Source organism: Hippoglossus hippoglossus, chromosome 1 (genome assembly GCF_009819705.1).
Source record: "Hippoglossus hippoglossus isolate fHipHip1 chromosome 1, fHipHip1.pri, whole genome shotgun sequence".
Lineage (NCBI taxonomy): Eukaryota > Metazoa > Chordata > Actinopteri > Pleuronectiformes > Pleuronectidae > Hippoglossus > Hippoglossus hippoglossus.
This window is the reverse complement of record NC_047151.1, coordinates 20,448,964-20,469,620: the sequence shown is the minus strand read 5'-3', so window position 1 is coordinate 20,469,620 and position 20,657 is coordinate 20,448,964. Positions and strand designations below refer to the sequence as shown.

At 41.6% G+C, this 20,657-nt stretch overlaps 3 protein-coding genes across 3 annotated transcripts; 1 reads left to right on the top strand and 2 right to left on the bottom strand.

Annotated features, from left to right (window-relative positions):
- Positions 1-69: 69 nt before the first annotated feature.
- LOC117761644 (palmitoyltransferase ZDHHC23-like) lies at positions 70-4,665 on the bottom strand. The gene is made up of 4 exons (XM_034585759.1): positions 4,547-4,665; positions 2,358-2,960; positions 1,388-1,560; positions 70-116 (listed from the first exon to the last, which is right to left on the bottom strand). Exons 1-4 carry the CDS (start codon positions 4,663-4,665, stop codon positions 70-72), a joined length of 942 nt encoding a protein of 313 aa, XP_034441650.1.
- Positions 4,666-5,327: 662 nt separating this feature from the next.
- On the top strand, positions 5,328-16,193 carry spag5 (sperm associated antigen 5). Its single transcript, XM_034602734.1, has 25 exons — positions 5,328-5,348; positions 5,732-5,788; positions 5,885-6,001; positions 6,091-8,270; positions 8,401-8,593; positions 8,699-8,815; positions 9,036-9,128; positions 9,293-9,427; positions 9,742-9,861; positions 9,950-10,042; positions 10,409-10,543; positions 10,668-10,761; positions 10,906-11,053; positions 11,184-11,234; positions 11,575-11,749; positions 12,207-12,340; positions 12,798-12,966; positions 13,162-13,309; positions 13,634-13,874; positions 14,646-14,778; positions 15,068-15,148; positions 15,245-15,394; positions 15,563-15,637; positions 15,791-15,871; positions 15,977-16,193. Exons 2-25 carry the CDS (start codon positions 5,750-5,752, stop codon positions 16,046-16,048), a joined length of 4,974 nt encoding a protein of 1,657 aa, XP_034458625.1. The 5' UTR covers positions 5,328-5,348; positions 5,732-5,749; the 3' UTR covers positions 16,049-16,193.
- A 1,837-nt stretch (positions 16,194-18,030) lies between these two features.
- foxe1 (forkhead box E1) lies at positions 18,031-19,931 on the bottom strand. Its single transcript, XM_034596097.1, has one exon. The coding sequence runs from the start codon at positions 19,613-19,615 to the stop codon at positions 18,530-18,532; it is 1,086 nt and encodes a 361-aa protein (XP_034451988.1). The 5' UTR covers positions 19,616-19,931; the 3' UTR covers positions 18,031-18,529.
- Positions 19,932-20,657: the final 726 nt, after the last annotated feature.

Below are 20,657 nucleotides of genomic sequence, written 5' to 3'. Positions count from 1 at the left end.
ACAATGACCACTAACACAGTGCCAGAGTCATACAGAACAAACTTGAAGAACAAGAAATTCTACAACAGACTATAACAGCCCTGATTGCCTTTGTTCACAGCTCTGCTTCGCACAAACTGAAGGAGGCACAGTCAAATTGTTATTTTTATAATCAGGTTAAACATTGTAATGAAAATAATCAAGCATGTCATGTCAATTTTAAAATAATACATGCATCAAAGAGGATACATATATAAAAATGGGTGATGAGGCCAAAAATTATATTAGTCATGATAATTATCACAATAAATTATTATTTATTATCAAGCCTGAGTTTTGCTCTTGGGTGAAGGTTGTGGTTTCGAGTATTAGAAACACTTGATAAACAGCAAAACATTCAAATGAATGATGTGTTATACCTCCTGACTGTGTTTGCCTAATCTATAAGCAATATCGTCTTTTATTTATTTAATATCTCGGGGGACACATTGAGGTAAAACCCTCATTTTCACTGGTGCTGAGGCACAATACAAAAATACAGTGAATACAATACATCTAAATTTAAACAGCAATAAAATGATACAAGGTTTGAATTAGAAGTACAATGTTAAAAAGTAAAAGTTTATGGGTGATAAAAAAATAAAAGAATAAACTAGGGCTACGTTGTAGCACTAACGGGCCCGAGCACACGCATTTTGAAGCCTGTTGCGGTTAGTGGAGAGAGCGATCAATGACCAAGCGTTGCATGCGTTTTGCGGCAAGGACAAACGCTTCACTTCCTGCGTCCGTCACGCGATGTCGATCCTTGCCTGCTAATTGCTCATTACGGTCCACGCTATAAATTGCACATCACACTGTGAACATTTTATGTAAATCAAATGATAGTTGTAAAACAAAGCTTACTTCCTGTTGCCACTATTATAAATAAAATTAAATCCGTCAGTCTGTCCGTCCCCCAAAAAAAATCAAAAATAATACGGACAGACAGACGGACGAAAATCCGTCCGTCTGTCCGTCCCAAAAAAAAAATAATAATACGGACAGACGGACGGATTTTGACAGCCGTTCCAAAGGCTCTGACTTGTTTCAAATTAAATTGCCTCAAAACATGGACAACATTTAAATAAGTAGTCCAAAATTTCCAAATAGAATCTTCTTTTAACTGTTTCCCACAATCAAATACTGATGACTCTAATACATCAATGTATCAAAGATGACGCAGTAGAATATATGTCCTTACAAATTCTACTAATATCATATCATACCTATTATCTAATAGCAACAAGTAAAGTAAATTTTTGTGTTTATATTAATTTGGTGAACTTTTTCAATGTGGACTTCTGATGTAGTTGTTGGGATGAGACAGAAGATATGATACATAAACATGTATTTATGATATATAGAGTGCTGTACCTGGACTGGCTGTAGACACCGGGGCAGTAGAAGAGAGCCGTCATGACATACTGCCGAGGACAGATGCTGCAAAGCACCAAACTGATCCCATACAGAGAGGTCAGCACGAACACCAAGAGGGTCAGCAGGAAACTGCGGTGGTTTGCCTGTCCGACACAGCTGTTTATCCTGCAACACCTCAACACAAACACACAAACACAACACAGACCCACAAGACAAAGATCTGTGAGACCCAAGCTGACCTGGATATGTTGGCTTCATATACCTGCTGTATTTAAAATAACTCAGTAGATGTAGTATTTGAAGTTTACATTTGAAGGACTATTGAATATTTCCTGGTCAGACTATCATGTGGGTTATTCCAGTTTGGTGGTAATAGATTCAGTATACTCACAGTATATCATGGTTGGTTCTGGAGTTTCTATCTATATAGTAAATGTGAATAATAAACAGGAAGATTAACATCATATATACATTTTATTCTTTTGTCTTTGAGGTTGTAAGTCTATTGCAGACAATGAAACAATTCAGAAACTGTGCATGAGGTATAAAGAGATTCATAAAACTGACATCATCATCTTTAATGTTCTTGGCAGTGTGCAGTTCAGGAAAGTGTCTGATAAAGCTCACAAACAAATAGACACCCTGTCTTCCTGGTTGGCCTGAGACAGATCCCAGTTTACCAGTTTTCTAGTTCAAGTTTACATTTCAAGACATTTTTGCTGGGAGCAGTTTCCATTTAAAAATCAATCTTTGGATGCAAAGAGTTTTTCACTTGAGCCCCCGCTCCCCAAAATGTCTGTGCACGGCCCTGAGGAAACCAGTGGGTACAGTAGGAGTCTTTGCTTAAGACATGAATGTTGTTGTGTAATTACAGGGCAGTTATCTAATCTGTCATAATTCAATATTCACTTTCATGATGTGGTGTGAAGTATAAAGATGTTATAATATCAAATCCAACCCACCAGACACAGTGGTGGTCCAGACGCTTGACGCAGGATCCACAGGTTCGACAGTGTCTGGCCCGCGGGGGTCGCACTGTTTTGCACACAGAGCATCTGCTCCACTTTTCTGTCAGGGCAGGAGGAGAGGAGGAGGAGGCCGCTGATTGGATGGATCCATTAAGATGTGTAGAGTCCTTGTTAACCTCCTCACTCTGGCTGTGATAGGAGGTGGTGTGAAACCCTGGGCCTCTCTTGGTGTGAATGAGAGATCCGATGGTGAGGATCATCCCAGCAGTCACAGTGCACAGCTGCAGATGGCTGACGTCCCCACGCGGTAGAATCTCTGTGATGAAGAGGTAATACATGTAGGCCAGAGAGAACAGCGCCAGAGTGAGGAAGAAGAGGGTGCGTCTCCTCTTGCGGTGCGTGGCGTAGTAGTACCAGAGGACCAGGCTGGGCAGAGCTGTCAGGATGATGATGCCCAGCAGGTAGTGCAGCGCTGCGGCCCGGAGCAGCAGAGGCAGCAGCACCAGGGCCGGGATCATGGAGATCTCCAGGTTGTCAATCAGGGCCCCGAGAACAGGAGAGTGACATCCGCTGTGAGGGGGTTTGTGTCTCAGCCACCTGCAGCGCACACATTCAGGCAGAGTTACAAACACTTGAAAATAAAAAAAACTTAATTAGGAATGATGCTAATACCCTTTCATTGATCAAACTAATAAGATGATATGAGATATATATTTCTTATTAGAAGGGTCAGACCCTGTAATTTTAATATTGTGCTTTGGTGTGATGTCACACGTGTTTGGTTTTAAAGGGCCCATATTGTGTAAAATTCATTTTCTGGGCTTTTACTATCTGTAATGACTTGAAGGGGGTGGGTAGGGACCCTCAAAGTATGAAAACTGTCACTCCACGGACTTTTTCACTCAGTCCATTCTAAGAAATATGTTATTGAAACGTCTCGTTTCGTACTTCCTCACCCTTATGATGTCATCATAGAATCGAACTCTTCCCTCAGCCCCACCCAGCGGGTACCAGTGCAGCCTCCGAACCCACCACTCCTCCATGTTGCTGAGCCAGCAGCTTGGTAGCTACCACAGGCTAACCACAACAACGACACTGAAGAAACACTGCAGCGTGGAGGGATGCAAGGAAGAGAATGTGTCCGCGCACATTCCTCCTAAGGACGTCACTGTTCGAGACCAGCGGCTACGCGTTATTTCTTCTGACGTGCCGTGTCGCTATGTTCAGCAACATGTCTGCTTGGTGTATTGACACTCCGTACTGTAACTCGGGACGCTACTCCTACATTGGCCGACTGTCCTGCTAACACTTGAACAAACATGAGGACGGTGTAACTTACAGTTCAGAAACATCCTGTTGTAACCGACTGTAAACATGTGGCTGGTCTTCTGTAGCTGTATCCAAACATAACGGGACTTTCAGCTGCGTTTACCAGAGAGATCGTCAATGCGCCAGAATGAGACCGGTGATAGGCCTGGTTGCGTGTCACTCAAAGTGCAGTCAGAGGAGGGGCTCAAGAGGCAGGCGAAAACAGCCTGTTCTGTCTGCAGCTCCAGAGAGAGGCAGAAGAGAGGACATGGAAATACACACTGCAGCAGTTTTTTCGACTTTAAACCACTGATATATCATATTAGGGGGACCAATACCTCAAATTAAATCCCAGAAAGGTGTAAAATATGGGCCCTTTAAATAAACTGTAAAAAGATAAATAAATGGATAAAATAAAATGAATTTATGATTAAATACATTGCAACATGAAGTCATGAAGTCTCAGAAGGATCTGCGGCCCTGGGACATTTCTTCACTCGGCCTGAAGTTTATTGTACTAAAGCAGGGATTCCAAAACCTTTGAGTCCTTGATGCCCAAAATAACCGAGTCAGAGATATGTGACCCCCATTATCCCAAAGGATATTTTAGCTGAGCTTGTTCACAAAAAACCTCCCATGTGCAATGTTTCCTGTGGTGCTGTAAACTGACCTGCTGCAACTGATGCTGTCACTCATCTGTCATAATCACCATGCATGGTTATTTACATGGTTTTATTCTAACAAGTACTTTTTTTAGCTTTTTGAACAATTATGGCTAAATTATGATATTGAGAATTGCATCTAAATTGTATTTGATGTCTGTAAATCACCTTGTGACCCTTTTGTGTCTCATTAAAGGTCATACTTCTTCTAACCTGTTAAAGGCCTCGTCCAGATCTTCACAGTCACAGCAGCATCCGTACTGGTAGATATCACACTCGCAGCAGCACATGGGATCATCTGGCTCCGGAGGCTTTAACTTCTCCCATTTCATTATGGCTTCCTGAAGTTCACAGGGCAACTTCGTTCTCTGGAGCGATGCACAAATGAACTACACCATTAAAACAAACTATTAGTGCAGGGAACATATCTATGGAAATGTACTGACAGAATCTATAACACAAAAACACACACACACGATCTATAACTTTGAAAAAAGCACATACATATCAACATATATATAGGAGCAATTATCGTAATTATAGAGGGTTTACTTTACATCTGAATTGGCAGCGATATTTCATCTATCTTACTGTCTATAATGATATAAAACCACTTATCAATTAAAAGCAACTAATTAGGGCCCGAGCACCAAACGGTGGGAGGCCCTATTGATCGCTCTCTCCACTAACCGCAACAGGCTTCAAAATGCCTGTGCTCGGGCCCGTTAGTGCTACAACGTAGCCCTAGTTATATTGGTTATTGTTTTATTGCCCAACCCTATCAATATTGAGTTAAGACATCCGTGTCCTGTAGGGGGCGATAGGGAGCTGCAGTGCGGTCTGTGTCCACCCACTGCGTCACAAAACCGCCGAAGAAGAGAAACGGACCAATAGGAGAGCTGACATTTGTGTTTTGAACGAGACGCGGTTGACGGTCGTTCTACGCAGATTTATTTTTTCCTGTTCACGTTTATAGCGCTGGTTAAAAACATCCTGTGGACGCCTGAGAGGTAATGTACGTTTACACAGGTCAAGAAACAATAGTTCGATTCGTGTAAAGGCTCGTAAATTAGCTAGCTGAATGGAGCTAACGTTAGCTATCGACTGTCGTTGACACAAGTTTGTTATCGTAGCTAATGTTATGCTAACTTACGTCCTTGCTCACACTGTTGAGACGTGTTGTGTTATTTCATACACACAAGTTAGCTTCGGTCACTTATCTGTTTTATGTGAATGTCCCTTAAGCCTGTTTCTGTGTAACTTCCTGTAAACGTAACCTAATGTCACTTAGCTTCCCGAGCTGGCTCATTAATGTTTATATGATTTATTTATATTAACTGTCTCAGTGTCCATTCAGCTATTCTTTACAGCATGTTTAATAGTATAATGTGTTTGCAGTTGTACAGATACAGAGACATGTCCTCCAGGAAGTCAAGTTCCACTGGGGAAGGCTTGGTAAGACATTTACACTCGTGCACAGAATACAGCTTTAAATTATTACTGAGCAAACTGAGCATATTTGATTCAAACTTTTCTTTTTCTAAATTATAGCCCTCCAGTAAAAATGGAGAGCGTACCCCTTTGCGAAGTTTGGAGAACGGGATGCTGCACCTGTCAACTCCATCATCGAGACGGAAATCAAGTGCTGACACAGTGAAAACGATAAAAGTGTGTTTATTAGAATATTTAGAAATACTCATGGTTTTCAGTGTATTTTGTACCAAGTTCTTACATTTTCTATCAATTTTATTGAACAGGATGATGTCCCCCTCTATGCTTGTTCTCCTGAAGCCGCTTGGGGACTCGGAGATGTCACGTTTAAATCCTTCATCTGTCCTGGGGGTGAGGTTGAGATTTCGGGCTCCTCAGTCTGTGCAGAACAGAGCATTATTTTGCCTTATGACCAGGATACATCCATCACTGCAACAGAAGATACAGTCATATCTGACAGTATGATTGTGGAGTCATGCAGTGACCACACAGAGCACCCCTACTACAATCTGGAGATGATAGATGCTTCTTCAGTTGACGCTGAAGCAGCTGCAGCATCCTTTTATGAAATCGACAACACTGCCCTGGCCTCTGGGAGCCTGGAGGATGAACATGCCACACACGATTCAGTAGTTTCACCCAATCACTGCAGTGGAGAGAGAGATGCCTGTGATAGAGGTGAGGTGGAAGTTGCAGATGTCACCAGACAACATGATGAGACAATTCCTCTGCCCCAGGCACAGCTTAATGAATCTTCACAAGACAACAGTTTAAATTCATCTAACGTCTCTGACTGTGGACAACTGTGTCAAGCTGATCATCCCAACTCTACCAGTGTACATGGTGTTCCTGTCCCCACCACTGTCTTTGAGACTAAGGGAACTAAACTAAGTGATGTAACCTTCAAATCTTTTAACTGCAGTGGAGGTGAGATGGAACTTTCAGATGGCACCAACCTTATAAATGAGACTATTCCTCTTCCAATGGTGACCAGCACTTTGTCATACAGTGATGGCATGAATCAAAGCGTTTTAGCTGGTGACCATGATGTGCAAAACGACAACGATCATTTAGATCACCCATACTGTTGTGATGAAAGTTCTTCATCAACTTCAAGAGGAAACCTTTCCACTGCCCAGGAACCATTGTCATGCAGCACTAATGGAATTGATGAAGTTAAACAGATAAGCTTGGTGGCACCGGATAGCGAGACTGACGGAGAAGAGGATGCTGCCTTTGGCTCTGTCTTCAAAGTTGAAGACGGGGTGGAACATTCAAATGTCACCTCATTGTCTGAGAAGACAATCTCTCTGTCTGATCACCATGCTGTGATCTGCCAGCCCCTGGATGACAACACTGCCCCTGCTTCTGTTACACAGGATCAAATCCAAGCTGACTATGAGCTACTAAACTGTCATGAGGGAAATGATGAAGTTGTTTTAGATCACCCACCAGTTTTCTACACATCTTCGCTGATCAACACGTCGTTAAATCAGTTGGATAATGAATCCAACTGTCAATTCCAAGAAACATCGAAGCACTCAATACATCCTGAAGATAGTGCGTTGCCTTCAATGCTCCACAAAACAGAGTCTTCTGACTGCAACAAATCTGTGGCTCCAGCAGAGGGTCCCACTCCAGTGGAAGTGCAGCAGCATCTGGAGATCGTCTCTCAAGTGCATTCAACGAGTGGAGCGCCTGAACCCAGTGAGGCAAAAGACAGTGCCCTTGGCTCATCGGAAAATGGACATGCGCTTTCCAATTCTGCTGAACACCTTCACGCAGACAATATCCCAGGCATTTTGAAAGCTCTGTCACAGTGTCCCTCATTAGCATCAGCTCTGAAGTTTGGAATCCTCAGTCCTGTTGTTAGGAGAATTTCTACATTTAAGACTCGTACTGATCGTGCTTTAGATAATTTTTTAGCAGACGACTCAGTTGTCGATGGTGAAAAGAGCCTGATGCCTCCTGTTATTGGTGACCCCTCAGGGTTATGGGCAGAGCATTTGGAGAGCCCCATGTCACGTCCGCTGTTCAACTCTACAGTACTGGGTTACAATACCCAGTCAGGCCCTGTCCCTGAGCCTGAAAAGGGTGTGAGTGTGAAGCCTTGTGCCATAACTCAGTCTGAAGCAGAAAAGCCAGTGCTGGACTACCCGTTGATTGCTGATGGTCCCCTTCAGCAGCAGCTCCGGCAGATGGCAGAGTTCCTCATGTTCGCATCTGGAAAGATGGGCCCAGCTGGTGTTTCTGCATATGCTCTACCTCCTGCTGCCGCCACAGTCCCATCAGCAATAACTACTCCTGCAGAATCCCATAGTGTTTGTGTGGGCACCAGTGCTGTGGAACTAGTGGACCACAGCATCAACACATCTGGCCAGTTTGAGAGAAAGAGAGAATTCACTGTGGTTGATTCCTGCACTCTTACTGACCCTCTCCTGTGGAAGTAAGTGTTGGCTGTGAATTCATTATTCAACAAACCTTTGGTTAACAGTGATTTCTGATTATGACATGACTAATTCTTCTTTCTGTGTGTTTCTCTGTCTTTCTCACTCTTTCTATCGATTTAATCCCAGTTTACCTCCAGGGAGCCTTGAGTGCTTCCCTAGAGAGGAGCTAGAGCAGAGGTTACGGTCTAGCATGATCATGGTGGAGGCCCTGGTGCAGCAGTTGACTGCAGCCCGAGAACAGGGATGTCACTCTGCAGGTCCTGCACCTTCCGAGCTCAGAGAGAAACTGGTGCAGACAGACCACACTGAACTCAGTCAGGTAAAGATGCATTCTGACAGCTGACTGTGGGAGATGTGTTGTAGTTGATGTATTACAGAATCTTAATCCTAATTTTCAAGTTTTGCTTTTTCCTATTCTATACAGACCTCAATGTACCGAGATCTTTATATGGAGGCTCTGAGCAGGATTAGTGATTTGGAGCTGGACGGAAGTTCTCTACAGAGCCTTATTCAGTGGATGCAGGACACGAGGGTCACCATGGTGAGACATGACACACAGTGTTACAACACGCTCTGGTTTTTTAAACTTATTAAGTACACTGTTGTTGCATGTCTGTGTGTTTGAGGATGTCCTAAACCTGTACATAAACTGTGCAAAATGATGTTCAATGATTTAGTTTATTCATATGTGGAAAAAATATGTTAACGCACATTTTCTATGTTTGTATTTTAATGACATTTACATGTATTTTACCCCACAGACTTCTCTCACTAGTGACACGGATGCTGCTCTCTCTAACATGAAGGGAATTGAAGATGTAGTTAGAGAGGACCAACAAAGCCTCACTGTACATGTAAGTAAACATGTCTTGCATGTCTTTCTCACATGACATCAACCGCAAAGTGTTTGTGTAATTATCCAACCAGCAATTATGTGACAGCAGGTGTACACTCCTATAAGGCAACATGTTCACGTGCTTGAAATGTAGCTGATATTTGTTTCCCCCGTGTGGTTTAGTATGGTAAGATGAAGGCTCTATTGGAGAATACAAAGGTGACACAAATGCGAATGATGCAGAAGGTCAAAGATGCTCTTCACCAAAGAAATGACATGAGGACACAGATGGAAGACGCCTTCACAGCTAAAGAGGCGGTAAGGACAGTGACTCATCTGTTAATTATCATGGGGCTGTATAAATTAATGTTTTCAAGTATCTCTGCCGCAGGTTGCAACACTAAATAATTTTGAGGTTATTTGGAATTGAGTACTTCAAAACTTTTCCATGCATTTGTTGTGGAAAGATAAGATATAGTAAATATCACATGCTTTTTAATACTTACACGTTTTATGTAGCAGAAGAAGAAGTTTCTGCTCTTGTTAAATTAAATATAAATTATTAGGCAGAATCTCCAAAGTGAATTTTTGTCACGATTAGTGCCATAAAGTGTTTGTTTGCGTGTTTCCAGGCCTTCAGTGCGATGGAACAGCTCAGGACACACTGTGGCACAGAAATGTCAGAGCTTCAGAAGAGTTTGGGGTCACAGCAACAACTCCTGGCCGCCCTCAACCAGGCCTACCCAGAACAGGTAAGAACAAAAAGCATTGTAGTTTTTTATTCAGCATAATATCCTTCATAATGTGTCTAATTAAATATTTCTTTCTCCACTAATGCAGGTTGCATTAAACCAGGCCTACAGTGAAACGCTGAACTCAGCTTCTAATCTTTTGTCTGAAACCATGGAGGAGCAGTCCAGTTTGATGAAAGAAGTAAGTCCAGTATATCCTTTAAATAAAAAACACTTTTACACAGTGTGTCGTGAGTCTCAAAATTATAAATAATATAAGAAATAGAAATATATATATATATATATATATATATATATATATATATATATATATATATATATATATATATACATACACATACACATACACATACATACATGTATATATGTGTTGATAAAAGAAATATGATTTCGGCATTGTTCACCCGAATTGAGTAGTGCTTCTCCGAATTTTTCCTCACAACTAAAATGTATTCTACGTCAACATGAGAGCAAAGTACTTTATTTATTATTTTAGATATAATAATGCTAACAGTGCTGGTGGTTTTGTGTGGTTGTCTTTTTACAGCTCTGCACAGTCAGAGGGTTTCTGCAGAAAACTGCTCCCATGCTTCTGAAGCTGAACGATAAGGCAGCAGCTGCTTTGAGAGAGAGAGACGAGCACTTTTCTGCAAGAGACCAAGCTGTTGAAGAGAAAGAGCAGGTCAGACTCCTAAATTAGTTGAAACATTTATTTCCCTGAACCATGCCACCATTTTGTGTGAAATTGCAAATCATTACGAATTTTATGAATTTGTTTATGATTTAAATTAACTTGTACTCAACAGATCGAAGAAGAATTGAACCAAACAAAGTGGAATCTCCAAACTGCCAGAGAAGAGATTGGTGATTTAAATCTGCAGTTGACCATTTTGTCCTCAGGTAAAAACTAAAATAATTATGTTTCAATTGATTTGTTCCATTTCATTCTTTGTCTTTTCAAACAGATTTAGAAAAGTAATGTAGTTTTCTTCACTATCACGCAATAAAGTCAATGAACTTTTCTGTCATTTCATTACATTTCAGAGATGGGTGTGCTGCGTCAGAAGCTCACAGAAAGAGACGAGGAGAGGGGTCAGCTGGAGAGGAAGGTGACCGAACTGTCTGCCACAGTTTCCTCAACATTGGCCTCCTACACCTTCTTGGAGCAGGCGCTTACTTCTGAGACAACAAAGTATGATTCCCACAACAAAACACCAATTCATTTTTAAAAAAGGAGGCGAATGTTGTGATAGTGAAACATTCCTATCGAGTGTAAAGTTGAATAAACAAAAAACCTCACTGACAAAAATGTTGCTTTTCAGATTGCAGAAGTCATGGAAGGACATCCAGCAAGCCAAGGACAAAGCAAATGAGTGAGTGGTGACTAGGATTTTAAATGGGAATGAAACAACAAGCGTCTAATTTCTCTTGATAGTTGAAATTACATTTCGAGCATAATCACATCACAACAATTTTTATACATCTTCCTTTAAACAACTTTGTCACATAATTCTTTATATCTTTTTAGATTTATTTCTAAATGTGTGCATAGTCATTGGGATATCCTCACTTCTTAAGTTTCAACTTCTTGAATTCTGACAGAAGACAGAGACCACTAGGCAACCTCCCTGCCATACTGCTACAAACAGACAATACTGCAGCTAATGCCTGTGCTAATGCTAATGTCTGTGTTGTGTCTGTGCCCGTGTCAAGGCTGGAGACGTCACTGGACCAGTCGGAGGAGCGCGTGTCTGAGTTGAGTCAGGCTCTGGCTCAAAGTGAGGAGCAGCTCGATCAGCTGCAGACTCTCTCACAGTCTCAGAAACTGCAGATCCAGAAGCTCCAGAACGTTTGCACACAACTCAGTGGCGTGCGGGAGATGAACGAGGTTAGCCTCTAGAATGAATATGCCTTGTGGTGCAGTTTCGATTCTTTGCTTGGAGAGTTTCTGTGGTACAGATACTTCTCCCGTTTTCTTTATAAAGTGTTTCATGTTTGTTGTCCGTATTGTGCCAGAGAGGTTTGCCTGAATCAACAGGATGTGAGAAAAGCAAACATTCATCATGGAAGACCAATAATATCATATTTCTTATAACATGCATGCTTGATTATCATAATATACGCTAACTGTGAGCACACAGTAACAGTCTTTACAGTCTGCTTCATGGTGGGTCTCTGGTTTTATTTTCTGTGTGTGTGTGTGTGTGTGTGTGTGTGTGTGTGTGTGTGTGTGTGTGTGTGTGTGTGTGTGTGTGTGTGTGTGTGTGTGTGTGTGTGTGTGTGTGTGTGTGTGTGTGTGTGTGTGTGTGTGTGTGTGTGTGTGTGTGTGTGTGTGTGTGTGTCAGTTCTTACAGATGGAAAATGAGCTGGCAAGGGAGCAGGTGGTTGAAAGTGAGCGTCTGCTCAGGGCCAACCTGCAGGCGCTCAGGGAGAGGAACATCCACTGTGAGGACCTAAAGACAGAACATAGTCAGCTTCAGTAAGTTGAACTTAACAATATCCATCATCATCCCATCTTTTATTTGATAATAAAGCTCAACCTGTAATTATTTTGTTCATATTCTGCTATATCCATATGTTACTGAGAAATGTTGATGCTTTGGCAGGAGCATCCACTCATCCATCCACTGTGTTTGCTTTGTGTACCAACAGAACGTAATATAGTTCATATGTTGTGCTGGATGTTGAACATACACTTATAAACTTTTTTTTTAATTAAAATTTTGGAAGTGAGGAGGAAGTCACACATTATCTCTGCAATGGCTTTTGGGTATTTGATTAAGAGCCCTCAGTTTTTCTGTGTGCATGCAACTATATTTACACTTCAGAAAAGCTGGAGTTACTTCTAATAAATAACACAGCTTTGTCTGACAATGTTTAACAAATGTCTATATAATCAGTGATAACGTATCTCTCTGTGTGTGTGTGTGATAAAGGCTTGAGAACAGAAATTTGCAGGAGCAGCTGGAAACCACAGCATCCAGAGCCAGTGCAACCCAGCTAGAGCTCGGAGAGAAGCTGGCTCAGGCCGTCACTGAAATCACTTTGCTGCATCACACACTGCGAGGACTGACCAATGAGCTTCATGCAGCTCTCAATGACAAGGTAAAGTTTGAGATCAGCAACACACAACTTTCATATGTGCCCAGTAACAAGCATGGCCAAAATTACCCCTCCACTTAAAAAAGAAAAAACTTGAGAAATGTTGACATGAATTGAAAGTATGTTGGCTGCAGCGTGGTGGAGAAAACTTTCTTTTTCATGCTGAATTCACGTCTGAAGCCACGTCTTTCTTTTTAGAAATCTGAAGAACAGGGGGACAAAGAGTTTCCAACACTCCAGCACTCGGAGCGGCGTCACCCCTCCAGCTCGTTTGTCGACCGCATCATGGTCGCATTAACCACTGAGAAGGAGGAAGATGGTAAATTGGAGATGCTTCCTGAACCAGGTACCGTAGATCACCCCACGTTTAAGTCATACTTTTTCCAAAATGTAAGAGTTTAAGAGATAACAATGAAACTTGTCGTGGATTTTATATCTCATAAAAGCAGCCAGTAGCCATGTAGCTTCTATTTGAGTTTTTTATTTGACCTTGAACACAACTAGCAGCTTTGAACACCAACACAAATGTATGAATGGGTCAAGGGGCATAATTTAACCTGGAAGAAATGTATTACTCACCCAAATCCCAGTTCAGAAAGTTCTTAAACATCATTCAGTGACCAGAGTAGAAAATCTAAGTTGTAGTTCACTGTCTCTTCCCTCCCCTCAGATGTGCCTGAGCCACAGTGTGAAGCTTTGTTCAGTGAGAAGAGCGCCTTCACCCGCATTGCAGCCTTCACCCCTAAAAAGAGTTTGAGGGCAGTAGTAGAGTTTGAACCAGAAGAGGACGATCAGAGCAACGTGGCGGAGCTGCTGGCCGACCTGGGCAGCACCGTCACTGAGCTCATCAGCGCCTTGAAACTGGTGCAAGAGCGAAAAGATGCTGAGCTGGAGGAGCTGCACAACACCATGTAAGTGCTGTAAAATACTTATGAGGTAGTGAAATGAAAAAGGTAATGTTTCAAATAGGAATCGAATTATTAACTGCATATTTTCATTTGATGATAATATTTTGAGTAAATCAATGTACTGCACTGTCAATTAAATGCTAGAAAATGGAGGGGAAAAAATGTCAAAACCTTGTCCACAGTCCAAGGTTTTGTTTTAGTAGATTTTTTTTATCTTCATTAAACAAAACGGAGAGAAGCAAAATAAATTCTCACATTTGAGATTGGAAACATCGAATGTTTGGGATTTTGTGCCTCATTAATAATATAATTCACAAAAAATGTACCTCTGTCTATTTTCATTGATTAATTGATTTAACTAATCCCTTTTAGCACTAGACCAATTAGCTAGAGGCCTCCAACTAACATTCACTTTCTTTAACAATTAATCCACTGATTCTTCTTCTCGATTGAAGTGACTTGAAAACCAAATGTGAAAGACAATCCGGCAACACCAACTGATAAGATGGAAAAGTCTGTACTTAATTCAGTCAGCATGGTTTGACACCACAGGCTTGGTATTGATGGGATCAATCTGTGACTGAGAGAATGTGATTTAAAAACTGTGAGGAAATATAAAGGCTTCTGGATTAATATTCCCTGAAGCTCTTTTCAGAGGAATCAATGGAATTGCCAAGTTTGATTTCGTATTTGATGAATTAGTGTCATGTTATAACAGGAGTTTTGTTCATAATCTTAATCTCAAATCCAATATGTTTTACTGTAATTTACCAGCTATGGCCTGCAGGAGGAGCAGCAGGCTTCAAACAGCAAACACATTGCTGAAGTGTTTCAGCTCCAACATCAACTCAATCGACTGAACATCCTGGTTGAGAGAGGAAATCAGGCGTTACAGCAGAAAGCTCAGGTAAGAAGTACTGTGCAATAAAATAATTCTTTATAGAGATGCTCCGATATATCGGCCGATTCCAAGTAATGATCGATACCAGTGCATTTAAAAAACAATAAGATCTTATGAAATGTATTTTAACAGTTATATGCTACTAAGCCTGTATGGAAGTGATGATCGTCGTTATATCGTCGGCTTTATGTGTGATCTCGAACGAAGATGGCAAAAAATGGCAGATGATTAATGGGAATGATCCTGTTGAGCTGATAAAAGTATTGAAATAACAAACATGTTTCTCTTTTCACAGGATGACAAAACTTTGACAACGTTATCGGTAGAAATACAAGACGTCCAGGAAATTCTAAACAAACACAAGACTGATAATAATGTAAGGCACTCAGGAAGACTTCACTCGCCAAGTTATGTGTGAAAATTACAGAGACACTTGACAGTTAACATTTTTCTGTTTGACATATTGCCACAGGAATTGCGGAAGGAGGTGGTTGAGCTCCGTCGCTCACTCCAGCAGTCGAAGGTGGAATCTCAGTTCCTGCGTGAGGAGTTGAGAAAAGCTGGTGGGGCCTCAGCGAACCCAGCGCACTTCATGGAAGAGAAGATCCAGTTATTGAAAGAGGTGCATATGACAGTCACTTACAGCATCAGCCATGCATGCCACTGTGTGCATTAATTCATTAAGAAGGCATTATTCTATATCTTAAAGTACTGGCAGCCTGATCCCGAGCAAACACTGTCGGTTTAACACTCTTTTCTCTAATGTTTCTCTGTTTGGTTTGATCCTCAGGTGGAGAGACTGAAGCTGAGTCTTCAGGAGGTGGAGCAGGCAAAAGTGAAACTACTGGAAAGAGCAAAGAGACATGTAAGTGCCTATTACTTACAGCAGCAATTATATTCCTGACTTATATGCCAGCACCCGTCTTTATTATCGTGAGACAACACGAGATTGTTTTCATGCCAGTATCTCGGCGCTGTCTTGTGAGGATGTGATCCACTGTTTTTTCTTCTCTTGCAGCAAATGATCCATCAGAACAACCAGCAGAAGAGTGAGAATGAACTTCAGATGCTCAGCAAATTGATCAATAAAGTCAGAGAGGTGAGAAATGCTGTTTACTTGTTTTTCTTTCACTTTGAGCACCGTGTCGTGTTGTGTGCGTTGTGGCTGTTTGACGTAATGGATGTTTGTATCTTCTCCACACAGACGCTGCTGTCTTTACCAGAGGTTGTGAAGAATTGTGAACAACTCCAGCAGCTTGTCGAATACATCGGCTGATGTGTTATTTTTTATTTATGTCTATGTTCAAGCCTATTCTGTAAGTGTTCATATTTGTAGTGATTAAATGTTTATATAATCTTATGAAGTGTCTTTGTTCCTTTATACTTGAGAGAAGATGATACAAAATAAAATGGTTTACGGCAAATTTTGTGCCAGCAAACATTCTTACATGTAACATTCATGTTCACAGTAATAGCAGCACACAAGGCCGCTGTTAGATTTGAATACAACATGCAGAATAACTACATATGTGTTGCACCACGCTAGATGGAAAATAAAACAAATCAAGTGTTAGCGGTCAGGTTTTCTGAGAGATGTATTTAAGGTTTTGATTCATTTCATTTTCTGCTCTCTTATAGTTAATTGTTTGTGAAAAGAGAAAAGTGGATAAAATGTTAATGATACTTGAATCGTGCATAAATATCATCATGACAAATTACAACATCACAAACACCTCCACCAAGGCCCAACAGTCTCCTTATGAAACCACATTTAAATTCACTACATCCATGTTTTTATTTGGGTCTGCACCAAATTGCCCACACATATAAATATCAGTCCCCTAAACCTGACTGATTTATTTTAAATTTTGTCTCCCCCATTAAGATCCATGAATTATTCTGAGAAATCGATGAAGATGTTGAAAAATCAAAGAGCATCCTAACTTGCAATGTTGAAGAAAGTGGAACAAATTATCCTGGTTATCCCCCTGATCCAGATCCACACTTAAATGTAATGGGCTCTTCTTTGAGTCATACACCACCCCTCCACAAAATTTCATTGAGATCTGTTGAATAGTTTTTGCGTAATCCTGCTAACGAGCAAACTAATGCAGATGAAAACATAACCACCTCCGAGGAGAAGAGGTGAAGCTCACTCTGTTAAAAACAAAAAAATGAAAACTAAGTTGGTTTCCCTTCAGGGATTTATTTTCTCACGTCTAAATTCATTCGGTAAAAATTTGTAGAATTTTAAATTGTAATATAATGTAGATGAGATGCACAGAAAGCATCAGTTTCTTCCCCTTTTCTCAAGCTTTAGCACAATCTACTGTGCATCTAACCTTCTGCTGCCGCTGAGACAATGTAGGTCTGTGGTCTTCACCTGAGATTATTTGAATCTCTTTGTTTTCAATATTCATCTAATTACACAATAATTGTGTAATGGGAGGAGATCAATCTTTACCCTTAATCTTGACCATGACCAAAGCTTTTGTCAAAGAAATCTTTGCGGTGTTTTGACCTGTTAACATTTGAAATAGTTTAATAACACTTTCTGATGTCAGTTATCTTTATTTAATCCACACAGATGGAACGATTGAGAAGCATTCTAGAAAATCTAGGACCCTTTCAAAGACTCTTTGTTAAACACCAACTAAAATCTATCAACAAAGCTTCTTTTCTGATAGAAAATAAAGTGTCTTAAATATTACGAAGTATTTCCGCACGCGTCTCATCTTGTCTGAGTCGGGTTAAGAACTCCCACTACTTAATTTCCTTGGCTGAAATATTGAGTTACAAGTCAATTAATTTTCTTGACTTTGTGGATCCATGTGGTAGATTAACTGCGTTTCTAAGTGCTGTGCAGATGTCTGGACACGATAATTGCGGCTGGTCACGGTTACTGCTAACACTGTGGCTCCAGACAACACTTGAAACCAGCTGAGCTGAAACAGCGAAGAAAGCCAAGTCAACACAAAAGAAACATGTCCGAGTGCATTTCTCATTCCTGCCGGTCTCCCGTCTGGATTTGTTGTCTTTGTTTTTTTGCAAACATAGTTAAATGTGGTGAACTGAATTAACCTGACGGCGAATCATATTTTTCTTTAGGAATAATGCAATAAAAATGATAGTAAGATATTACTAGGGCATATTTGCATAATTGTAATAGCAATAACACAATTTATAGAATGATATTCTTAAACCCATATAAGATTGTTTATTTCCAAAAAGATGACTTAATATGCATTTTCATTTGGCAACAAAATACATGCAAAAAAACTAAAGCTGACGTTCTTCATAAAAGCCACTTAATGCAAAGCCTATGACCACGAAACACAATAATTTATAGTAACATTTCAATAACTGCCGTTTAAACTTACTTAGTAATGTAAATCATTTTTAACTTGCACGTTCAAGTCATGGCAACAAAAAAAAAGAAGCTCGCAAAAACCACACATGAAATTAGACGAATGTTACATTCTCACATGCTGCGAAGAAGCCGTGACATTTTAAAACCAGATTTGAAGCTTGACCTTTAAGTAAATTACCCTCAGTACTGAAAAATGGATTGTTAGCTTTAATGGTATGAATCACAGTTGTGTCAGGAGAAGTGTCTGTATTCAGTCTGACCACTTTTGTCTATTAAAAAAATGTAGAACGATCCTGTTTGTGTGCAGAAATGTCTGGCTCACTTGCTGCTGTCTCCAAGTCTCTGTGAAGAACGTAGTGAGATGCTGGAATCGACGTTCTCATGATCTCAGATAGCAGACACAAACCTGTCTATATTCCCTGGGTATGTGGGGTGTCGCAGGTAACCCCCGGTGTTGCTGATGGGACCCGCAGCACTGTTATACTGGGAGAAGGAACCCAGCTGCACTGGGGAGATCCTGCCGTAATGCTCCATGGACTCTGCGTGTCCGTGGGCTGAGGCATGGAGGCGTCCTGTTGCTGCATAGCCCTGGCTATGGGCCTGTACATATGAGCCGTGGTGTGGGTGGATGCTTTGCCCGGAGTAGGTGAACCCGGGATGGGTAGAGGCGCGGGACGGCACGGGTCCCCCGCATGCTTGGCCCTGGTAAGCCGGGGCTCCCAGGCTGCAGGGACTGGATCCGTTCGGAAGCCCCTCAGGAGTGAAGCTCCGACTGGGCTGCTGCATCCCCTCGGCCCCTTGACCTCCCAGCATGCTCGCTGGGGTCGGGTGTCCCATGAGGTTATTGATGCTGAACGTGCGGGTCTGACCTGGTCCGAAACCAGGAGGTGATGACGAGGGGTAGTAGGCAGACGGTAGCTGCTGCCCGTAGGTCGGACTGACGGTCATGTTGGAGTAGAATGAGCTGGTATATGCAGCTGACCTGGCAATCTGGACAGGAGAGAAAACTGGTGTCTCCTGGACAAATGCGGCGTAGGTGGTCAAGTCTAAGCGCTTAAACCTCTTTCTCCGCCTCAGGAAGCTGCCGCTCTCGAACATGTCCTCTGCGTTTGGATCTAGAGCCCAGTAGTTGCCCTTTCCTGGCCTCCCTGGCTCTCGGGGGATCTTGATAAAACAATCATTGAGTGTCAAGTTGTGGCGGATGGAGTTCTGCCACTTCTTTGAATTGTCTCTGTAAAAGGGGAAACGCTCTGTGATGAATTTGTAGATGCCCCCCAGGGTCAGTTTTCGATCCGGGGCATTTGCTATGGCCATGGAAATGAGAGCGATGTAGCTGTAAGGGGGTTTCCCTCGCTGGAGAGGTCTCTTCCTCCTCCGACCTTTGGGCTGCTCCTCTGTCTGTGGCGGAGGGTTGGAGTCAGACAAAGTGTCTGCTGCAGAGTCTTTCTCCACTTTGACCACCGGCATTGTCATGGACAGCTCGAAAGAGAACTACTATCAAGTATCAGGTGAGCTCTCTGCAAATTCTGTGCGGCACTGTCACTTCCACAGTCTGACGGAGAAAACTAATTTGATTCTTTACGATGGAAACAAACAATCCTCCTTCAAGAAAAATCTGTTCCTCACAACTCACTGTCTTTGAGTCCAAGTCCAATGCTTCCTTCAAGTCCTCTGCTCTTCTAAGAAATCCTGTTTCGCTGCGTGCGGCGCTCATTCAGTTTATTCCCACAGTTCGTCGTCGGGCTAAGTTGAAGAGTAAAGGTGTAACAGCGCCATGTGCGCTGTTTAAGGTGTGTGTGAGAATGAGTCACCCAGCGTTACCTGAGGAGTGTATTACCTCCACACAGCACCTGAGGGGCCACACCCCCCCAGGCAACATACCTCAGCTTTATAAGGGCCTATTGTTCATGATTGACAAAGTCTGAATACTTTTATGGAAATTTCTATTAAAGATTTGTTGACTTATCGTAATGAAGCAGTAATTAATGGCCTCAACTTATGATCTACTTTTTACTTTTGATTTAAAAAAACACAGTTCCCCCCCCCCTTTATTTACCTTTAATGCATTTACGTGCAACTATCACAGTTGTTTAATGTGGAACCTCCTTCAGTCTATTGACCAGAACCTGTCAAAACAAACATTGTTTCCTGTTCATATTCAAATTCCCCTTTAAAGCCGACCTCAGTTTATTTTAAAAAGTCTGAATTGGTCCACGTTGTTTGGACGTTTAACACTAAAAGAGCTCTTTAGTGGTAACTTAACCTACGGGTTTGTTTTTCTACCTGGCTTCCTTGTTTGTTCTGTGCCAGTGGTTGGGCAAGCCAGCTGTGTTAAGAGATGTAAATGTTTTCCAGACAAAGGCCCTTCTGTGATTTCAGCATGCAAAATATAGCCCATAATCATAATCCTGGGAGGAACCTGAGTGACAGGAATAACCAACTCTTCAAATGGAGATCGTTCATTGAAATTAGTTTTGATTACGAATGTCTTGAAGGAATAAATGGACGTGATTAA

Bases quoted from the DNA above. Each gene is read 5' to 3' on its own strand.
- LOC117761644 (XM_034585759.1), bottom strand. From the start codon at position 4,665: ATGAAATGGGAGAAGTTAAAGCCTCCGGAGCCAGATGATCCCATGTGC. The intron at 2,961-4,546 runs GTTAGAAGAAGT...TGTGCGCTGCAG, and splicing joins CTGGACGAGGCCTTTAACAG to GTGGCTGAGACACAAACCCC. The intron at 1,561-2,357 runs GTGGGTTGGATT...GAGGTGTTGCAG, and splicing joins CTGGACCACCACTGTGTCTG to GATAAACAGCTGTGTCGGAC.
- spag5 (XM_034602734.1), top strand. From the start codon at position 5,750: ATGTCCTCCAGGAAGTCAAGTTCCACTGGGGAAGGCTTG. The intron at 11,235-11,574 runs GTGAGTGGTGAC...GCCCGTGTCAAG, and splicing joins GCCAAGGACAAAGCAAATGA to GCTGGAGACGTCACTGGACC. The intron at 13,875-14,645 runs GTAAGTGCTGTA...GTAATTTACCAG, and splicing joins GAGGAGCTGCACAACACCAT to CTATGGCCTGCAGGAGGAGC.
- foxe1 (XM_034596097.1), bottom strand. From the start codon at position 19,615: ATGACAATGCCGGTGGTCAAAGTGGAGAAAGACTCTGCAGCAGACACT.